General features: G+C 30.9%; 1 protein-coding gene across 1 annotated transcript; it reads left to right on the forward strand.

Moving 5' to 3' along the window:
• The first annotated feature begins 2,148 nt into the window (after positions 1–2,148).
• LOC139494609 (E3 ubiquitin-protein ligase TRIM71-like) lies at positions 2,149–9,459 on the forward strand. The gene is made up of 6 exons (XM_071282767.1): positions 2,149–2,979; positions 3,640–3,696; positions 4,908–4,973; positions 5,800–5,820; positions 7,878–7,883; positions 9,348–9,459. The coding sequence occupies exons 1-6, from the start codon at positions 2,198–2,200 to the stop codon at positions 9,457–9,459; spliced, it is 1,044 nt and encodes a 347-aa protein (XP_071138868.1). The 5' UTR covers positions 2,149–2,197.
• Positions 9,460–9,889: the final 430 nt, after the last annotated feature.

The following is a 9,889-nucleotide window of genomic DNA, read 5'->3' on the forward strand; positions in this document are numbered from 1 at the left end:
GAACGTATTAAAAGTCTGCATGTTGAGCTATATTCACGAATAATGTCTTTATACCGATGATAAAATTTAGTAAATGTTTTGACTAGTTTGTGATATCGAAAACCCTGGTGTAATAATTTTTCAGTAATACATAAATTTCTCTCGTTAAAATCTAAAACATTGTTACATACACGAGCGAATCGTACAAGTTGAGATATATAAACACCGTAAGATGGTGACAAGGGAACGTCACCATCTAAAAATTGTGTATATCAAATATATTACATATCTTTTGATTATTGTATATAACTATTGTGCATAAATGAGTTTATCGCTATTTTGTGACTTTTTTCTTTGATCTTTTTTTGTGATATTTTTCATATCATGCTACTCGCTTGTGATGGATAATTATCCCTAGAAACTAAGCAGGCACGTGGCGTTCCTAAAGAAAATGACATGAAATTGACAACGTCGTCATAGGTAAAATTAATAGCGATAGACAGATTATCATTGGTCATCTCAAATCGTCATGAGATGATCAACTCAACGATAATCTATAAGTATAACTTATATAATGTTCATGGGTTTGTGTCATATGATAAATTACAAGTTGGTTATTCTATCAATATGGTTTAGCTGTGTATCTTGTTGGTATATATATATATATATATATATATATATATATATATATATAAGTACGTCTGAGTCAGTGACAACTCTACAACAGATGTATCCATCGGATCGCCATCAATGATGGCGATACATGGCTGTGTACATAATGTATATACAACTCGTACTACAGTACATGATATATAAGGCATGAAGATGTTATTGTTACAGATCAGCTAAATTATCTATAGTAAAGGATCCTACAAATTAATGTAATATACATGTCGTGTGGTCTAGCGGGACGGCTGCAGTGCAGGCGATTTGGTGTCACGATATCACAGTAGCATGGGTTCGAATCCCGGCGAGGGAAGAACCATAAATTTGCGAAAGCAAATTTACAGATCTAACATTGTTGGGTTGATGTTTAGACGAGTTGTATATACATTATGTACACAGCCATGTATCACCATCATTGATGGCGATCCGATGGATACATCTGTTGTAGAGTTGTCACTGACTCAGACGTACTTATAAATATAATTATTTTCTGCGACTGTATATAATTGCTTACCATCCTGAAACATCTAAGGTGTCAATCTCTACAATTTGTTCAACAAAGTAACAGATTATTTTATTTATTTGAATAATAATCATATTATGGATGTACGAATACACAATTATTTACATATCATGTGCAAAGAAAAGTTTCATTGTTTGATGATAATTTGCGGCAAAAATTCAAAATATTTATTTGGATATTTCGAATCCGTTCACAAGATCTTCAGACTATGCTAGTTGCTTTGTATAACTAAAGATGTGTGATCTTTCCACGTTTCTGGTAGATGTTTTATTCAGTTTGATATTTATTAACGGCTAATATCACCTGAGAATATCACCGTAGTCACAAGTCACAAATCCATTTACATTGAACATATATTGAGCGGATACGGTTTAATTAAATTGTAGAACAGTTTCATTTAAATCTATATCTTGATTATACATATAAAATGAAAACAGCAGGACTCGTGAATATAATAAAACTTTTGCTGTGTAAAGTTTATGTTTTTGAAATAAATATTTTTAGGATTTCGTACACATCTGACTTGCGATATAATATTTCCCACAGTGTGATAAGTCTATCTATACATACTGCAGTTATGATAATATAATTATTCTTGTAATTGTTTATATAAGTCTATCTATACATACTGCAGTTATGATAATATAATTATACTTGTGATTGTTTATATAAGTCTATCTATACATACTGCAGTTATGATAATATAATTATACTTGTAATTGTTTATATAAGTCTATCTATACATACTGCAGTTATGATAATATAATTATACTTGTAACTGTTTATATACATTATGTTAACATTAGTTTATCATAAATCCAGGTCAATGACCAATTTCATTATTAAAGCCGTACCATAGTCCAGTAGTCAATACAATGAAGACTTTATATAAAATATTCAAATGATATCCTTATTATAACTTAAAGTGTTTCATTAAATACACGACATACATATATAACCGATATTGATTTAAATATAGAACGTTGTTGTCATTGGTTATATACCTTACCTGTGTGTTACACATTCAACATGATAAGCGACAAAATGGCACAGGCAGCATCTAAAACTTGTGAGATTTGTGTAAGTGCCTCTGGATCTCATTACTGCTTAGAGTGTGAACAGTACTTTTGTGACAATTGTAAAGGCTTTCATAAACGGCAGAGAGTGACAAAGCACCACCAGTTCCAGTCTTCCTCTGATGTTATACCGGAAAGTAAATCAAAATGTAAAGACCACAATGAAGACGTAAGTTTTGTATGTAATACATGTAACGTAGCGGTATGTAGCAGTTGTGTGACTGGCAGTCACTCAGGGCATGCCTTTTCCAAGCTTCTCGACAGCATATCACAGCTGAAGGAGACGAATACAACAGACCTGCGTAGTAAGGTACATGAGACAACCCAAAACATGAAGCAGATAGAAGAAGGTCTGAAGGCATTTGATATGAAGGTGGAAGGAATAGTCAAAGCTATTACAGAAGAAGGTACAAAGATAAAGACTATGGTTGATAAATGTATCTCAGAGAAGATTGCATCGGTCAAGGATCAATCCAGGAAGGAAAGGAACAAATTGACAAAGCTATTGGAAGATACTCAAATGGATTTGAAGGCAGGACGCGACTTAGACAAGAAAATACATGAACTCAACAAGACACGAAACGATGGAAAAATGTTGCAGTCTTTACAGAAGCTTACAGATTACATTGCAAAGCTGACGATAAAGTCTATACCTGAATTTCCTAACATACAGTATACTGCTAAGTCCGCAACAGATAACGATGTTAAACAGCTGTTTGGTAACTACATAATCAGGTAATTCTAGTAAAAATGAGTATTTTGTAGTCATAATTCATGTTTCAATATAACCATAGTATCTTAAAGAGACACGTATTTTTGCAAAATCAAAATTATGTTGTTTTTTTAAAAATATCAACTTATGTCTAGATGTAATATGACATACGAAGGAGAGATAATTCATGAAATATAAATATGTGGTCATTACAAATGTATTGTTTAATATTATGGATTCACAATGTGCTGATAAATACGGAGTCTACGGCAGTATACATTTTCAGTTGTATTGATACATGTACCAACCATGACAATACGTAAGAAATGCAAAAACACTTGCTTTCAAACTAATACAGATATATCTGTTTTTCTCGTTATTTGGAAATTTTATTCTAATTTCGTGCATTTTATGCAATATTACAATGTAAATAAAAACATTAGAAGTATACCGCTTTACAATTGTTATAATTCGATTAAACTGAAGAAAAAAAAAACCGAACAAAACTACGGGAAACACATTAACTACAAGTGGATAGCAACGGAACATCATTAACACTGTACTGCTACAAAAACAAACGCCAACATACACAGAAAATGACTATTTGTTAACAACTGTCATACGCCTGACACTTGACAGAACATTTTGAGAAAAAAATGTAAAAATTTCATTTTTTTTATCAGTGAAATGCGAACACAACAAACAATGGAAAGAAAAAGAGAATTGCCTTCACCAAAGAGGTAGGGAAATATATTTGTATATTATACATTTTTTAAAGTTACGTATTTGGCAATGTAAACTTGTTATCAAACGTTAGAGTGAATTACACACTATCTTCTTGCATACCTCACCATTTGACTTTGCAAGGGTTCTGATTAAGTTTGTTTTATATATTGCGTACACCAGTACACTGTTTAATTTTATTTTCGATAAATCCATTAGAATGTCTGTCTGGTTTATGTCTCTCCTCTTTATTCCACTACGTTCGTTAGAACACACTGGCTCGATCACGATTGCATTTAAGTTAATAAATCTGCTTATGCTATGCAAGCGCATACTAGAAGCATACATTATTTTCAATAGTGTTCAGATTTTGTTGCATTTAATGTTCGTAAATATATTGCTCGTTAAAATGTGCCTGCATGTCTAGTTGAAATATTTAAAACCTCTTTATACATATAGAATGTCTCTCTGGTTTATGTATCTCCTCTTTTTTTCACTACGTACGTTAGAACACACTGGCTCGAGCACGAATGCATTTGAGGAAATAAATCTTCTTATTATATGCAAACGCATAGTAATATCATGAATTATTTTCAATAGTGTTTAGATTTTGTTTCAATTAATTTTCTGTAAAATGTCCTTGTTTGTCTAGTTGAAATATTTAGAACTTCTTTAAACTTATACGATATAAGCAAAATATAAAAGTCATTCATCACAATTATCGCACGTATAATCAAAAGACGCCATACTGTTTTACAACAACATAACACAGTAATACTGTTTTGTTAAGTGTAGTTTGTCCTTTTGTAAATAGTCTTTGTATGTCATATCTTTCCTCATATGGAATTGTCCTTTTGTGATATTTTCACCTAAATAAAAAGTCCAAATTAATTAAAAGGTCTTGTCAAATAATTAGGAACACTACGTAACGACAACCCCCACTTACAACAAATGGTGAATTGTGATACTCTTGGTGGGTAAACAGCTTCTGTTCTACACTGAACCATAGGAAACTTCTCTGAATTTAAGCAATATATCTTCCTGGAAAAAGAAACGTATCTCAGTCTGGGTGTGAGTGGATTTGTTTTTCTTATAGATTATTTTTTCAATTAATTCGAGATTCATTAACTTGATATATGACTCTTGTATATATTTCAAATGCTGTTTGCTATTTTTGCACTGATTATGTGTCCACCAGTTATTAATAGCTTAGTGTTGCTCATTATAGTGATTACAAACAGGAAGTGAACACAAAAGAGCGAGGGAGATACCTGTACAGATGCAATAAGTGTGGGTAAGTTCCATGTATCTATGGACATGACACAAAGATGTATATATGTATCATATGGCGTATCCAAAGTATGAAGACATAACGTTTTTTATTCCTTAATTTCAATGAAGTGCAAAATATGTTTGGTCTTCGAAAATGCAACTTCTGTCATTTGTTCTTATTTAAAGCCACATACATTGTAGATGATTGCAATGTTTCAGAAATCTTTTAAACCCATTGATGAAAAAAACAGAAAGACTGATTAAGAGCAGAATTCTACCTCTCAATTTGTAAATACTTTGATATTTAAGCATAGGGAAAGTTGAGATCTCACTAAACTTCTCTAACGCCGCCGTATTTTTGCGTCGTTCTAAATTCAGGAGCCTCTGGTCTTTGTTTGTCTTTTCAATTTTATTTCAGTTCATTAATGTGATTGGAGATTAGTATGACGTCTATTTTCACAGAACTTGCAGGACTTTCTCGCTGTGTTACAGACCCATTGGTGGCCGTCGGCTGTTTTCTACTCTTAAGTTTGGTTTTTGTCTCTTTGACACATTCATCATTTCCATTCTCAATTTTACATAGATGCCATTCTTAAAGGGAAACATGTATGATGCAAGGACACTTTAGAAAAAGGTCGTCCAACACTATACTCCGTTCTTGATAAACCATTGATGTCTGTTTGATTGAAAATTTCAGAAAAACACGGAACAGCTTAACTTCAGTCCTCAATAATGAACGACACATCACATTTTCACATTGAACAGAAGCAAATATGCTGGTCTGTTTGTTTAGACATCTTTCACTTATACATATATAAATAACACGATTAATCTGTTTCATCTTTCAGAAGGGAAGAGAGATCTAATAGGTAAGTATTATTTACGTCTATTGTAAATGACAAATATTTAAAACAGTCATTCACTACAGACAAGTTTTACAAATACATTTTGTGTATTTCAATCACTTGATTGTTCTGTACTACATATGTTATAAAAGAATAAATATTAAACTCTAACCATGAGATACATACTGCATCTAGATATGGTTGAATGTTACCATATTTACGATATTTACCTGTCAATCGATTTAGTTTTGGAAGTGTTTGATTAGGTTTGTTAGTTTTCAACAATTTTATTTTCTAATTTCAACCAGGTAACTAATGACTTTTCATGATTTTCTTGATTGCGAAATACTAATAGCACAGAGGACATTGAATACAATGTTGTGGCAGTTGGAAATATTGTTATGACATATTAACATGGATATGATACATTTGTCAGTACAGCAATTGCTACATCTGAGTTTTCTATGTATTGTTTTGAAATTGTTGTTTGGCTTGTTGTCTTTTTTTGTCTAGGTGTTGTATTTTTTCATTGGTTTTAATGATTTTCGAATGTCCATTGTATCTTGTTGAAAATGTATTTTGAGAACATTTTCAATTCATATCTATTATACTGGACTTGAAAAAGATGGTTCCCTTATAACATATTATATTTGTTTCGCCGACACATTATTGTCAATTTAAGGGAATTATATGCGACTGTCATACAGACTACAGGTTAAGTGGTTAATTTAGTTTTAAAATCAAATTTACTCCCTCATTTCCGTATGAGGAAATGATTGTACCAAGTCAGGAATATGACAAATGTTTTTATTCGTTTGATGTGTTTAAGGTTTTGATTTACCATCTGATAAAGGATTTTCCATTTTGAATTATCTGTTGTCTTGTATGATGGTTTAAAGTTATAATACCTCTTAACCTGAATATATTTTTGAATCCTATAGGAAAAAGGAATACTAAAGTGACAACTATTGCAGTAGTGAAATCGGAGTGGATATTAACATTAATGTATTTAGTTTATTCGGGAATACTGATGATTTCGAAGATATGTTGGCCTTTGTTGTTTGTTTTTTAAATAATTTAAAAATGTGTTTACAAGTATTTTACATTGGCATCAAGTGTTTTAAAACGGATTTTATTTATTTACTCGGCTTGTATTAAATTACAACAAACCAATGTTTGCTTATTATATAAAAAAAATTCAATGAAGCAATCATAAATTGCATGTATTAAAATTAAATTGTGTGATAAAAACCTGGTTTATAAAGCCCGTACAGAGATATATTATTAGCAATCGTGTCAGAGTGTGCTTATATCTCATATATCACAGTGAATTTAGAATTAAGGATATAACCGAAAGAACAAGTTCTGTTTTTTTTTTTTCAGAATTGACATCTTCCATCTAGTAACAGTGACAAACAATTTCAACTATCCATTTATCATTTTCTCATTTTTCAGCACTAACATACTGATTCGACATCACATAACTTTACAGTCACAATTAAGGCTGATAGGTCTTATCTCACTAACGACAGTTCAAGGTTTTCCTGTATCTTTAATTATAATAACAGTTGTCTGATTCTCAAATTTACCACTCGTATCGTAATTCCTGATGTCGCATGTTTCCATCAAGATATTGTTAGTATAGTTGAAAAAGAAAATTAATAAAGAGAATTCTACATGGTCTACTCTTTTCTATCAAAATATTCAACAAATATCAAAAACTACTAAACACATGGACTTATTTAATTATTGAATGAACTGAACTCTGTAATATTGTGTTGCCATTGTAAAGAAACTCCAGTCGGTCCCTATGTACCTGTGTTTGTATATCTAGCTACAAGAAGCATACCAAATAAAATTTGATGCTTGTATAAATAATTTAATTTTCTCAAAAACTTTTAAGACTAAAACATACTATTCTTTATTGGGACTGTATTGATACAAATAAAATACATGTAACTCGATATAAGCACATCTTTAAAGTTTTTTTTCTAAAACTTGAAAACAATAGTTAGCCATATTTACAAAGTGATGTTTCTGTATACTTTTTTAAGATTGTATTTTTATTTTTATTGTTTCAGTGGCTTGTAAGTGTTATGTACCAAATAGATAAGTATATTGTAATTAGTTACACAAAAGATATGAACGAAAGTATAGTACACCACAGTAAATATTTTTTAAGTGTTTGTATTGAAATTGGAAGAAAAAAGGTTTTCAGTAGACAAAGATGCTATTCCACAGAAGTAAAAATCATAGAGATACATGTTAAGTGTTAAGGATATACACCTCTGAGGAGCTGAACATTTCTAGAATTAAACTTTTTTTCTGTCAACACCTGATTTTTACCTGATGAATAACACCTGCTACATCTGAGTTTTTTATGTATTGTTTTAAAATTGTTGTTTGGCTTGTTGTCTTTTTTTGTCCAAGTGTTGTATTTTTTCATTGGTTTTTATGATTTTCGAATGCCAATTGTGTCTTGTTGAACATGTCATTTGAGAAAATAAACAATTACATCATATAATATAAACAAATACTAGAATCGACAAAATGGTCCCTTGATAACATATTATATTTGTTTCGCCCACACATTGTTGTCAAATTATGGGAACTATATGCGACTGTGGTACAAATTGAAGGTTAAGTAATAAAACCAAATTTACTCCCTCATTTGCGTATGAGGAAATGACTGCACCAAGTCAGGAATATGACAAATATTTTTATTCGTTTGAGGTTTTGATTTGCCATTTGATAAAGGACTTTCCATTTTGAATTATCTGTTGCCTTGTATGTTGGTTTAAAGTAATAATATATTTAAAAAAAAGGAATACTAAAGTGACAATTATTGCAGGAGTGAAATCCGAGTGGAACTTAACATTGTTTTATTTAGTTTATTTGGGACTGATGGTGATTTCGACGTTATGTTGTCCTTATTTGTTTGTTTTTTGAAATAATTTTAAAATGTGTTTACAAGTATTTTACATTGACATTATGTGTTTATAAACGTGTTTTATTTATTTCCTCGGCTTGTATTAACTTACAACAAACCAATGCTGGTTTATTATATAAAATCAAATTCAATGAAGCAATCATAAAATGCATGTCTTAAAATTAAATTGGGCGATAAAAAACTGGTTTATATAGGCTGTACAGAGATATATTATTAGCATTCGTATTGCATATCCATAGTCATGTAACAAAGGTGATACAACATCAAACTGCGACAGATTATAGAAGTGTCATTTCGCTGTTCATGTCACATTTCTAAGTATAAAACAGTTTAACATTGTAGGATGTACACCTTCTGCTATATATGTCTGAGCTAACAAAACAAATAATAATCATAACTTTGATTTCAAAAATTATCTCAAAGGCATTGATAAGAAAAATGTAATGTTCTTTTACCTAACAATTGAGTATATCGATGAAGTCTTGTAAATCAATAAACCACATGTCAATGTGTGTTTATATCTCATATACCACAGTGAACTTAAAATTAAGGATATAACCGAAAGAACAAGTTATGCTTCTTATTTTGATTTTTTTTTCAGAATTGACATCTTCCATTTAGTAACTGTGACAAACAATTTCAACTATCCATTGATCACTTTTCCATCTTTCAGCACTAACATGCTGATTCGACATCACATAACTTTACAGTAACAACTAAGGCTGACGGGTCTTATCTCACTTTCGACATGTCAAGGTTTCCCTAGATCTTTTATTATAAAAACAGTTTTCTGATTCTCAAATTTACCACTCGTATAGTATTCCAGATGACGCCATTTTGACGAAATTATGATTTGCATTGCAAGTGAAACATGTACATCAGATATAATTTACTCCATTGACGTACATCGATTGGGCTCCCATCAGAAACCATGTAATTCTTCAAGTTTGTTGTTGATTTGCCTCTCCTTATCGAACTGATGAGATTTGATCACCAGTTAAACATGTTTCCATCAAGATATAGTAAGCATAGTTGATAAAGAAAATTAATAAAGAGAAGTCTACATGGTCTACCCTTTTCTATCAAAATATTCAACAAATATCAAAAACTACTAAACACATGGACTTATTTAATTATTAAATG

This window comes from Mytilus edulis, chromosome 11 (assembly GCF_963676685.1).
Source record: "Mytilus edulis chromosome 11, xbMytEdul2.2, whole genome shotgun sequence".
NCBI lineage: Eukaryota > Metazoa > Mollusca > Bivalvia > Mytilida > Mytilidae > Mytilus > Mytilus edulis.

Excerpts from the sequence above, each read along its gene's own strand:
- LOC139494609 (XM_071282767.1), top strand. The coding sequence starts at position 2,198 with ATGATAAGCGACAAAATGGCACAGGCAGCATCTAAAACTTGTGAGATT. Across the intron at positions 2,980-3,639 it reads TTTGGTAACTACATAATCAG|TGAAATGCGAACACAACAAA; the intron begins GTAATTCTAGTA and ends TTTTTTTATCAG. Across the intron at positions 4,974-5,799 it reads TACAGATGCAATAAGTGTGG|AAGGGAAGAGAGATCTAATA; the intron begins GTAAGTTCCATG and ends TTCATCTTTCAG.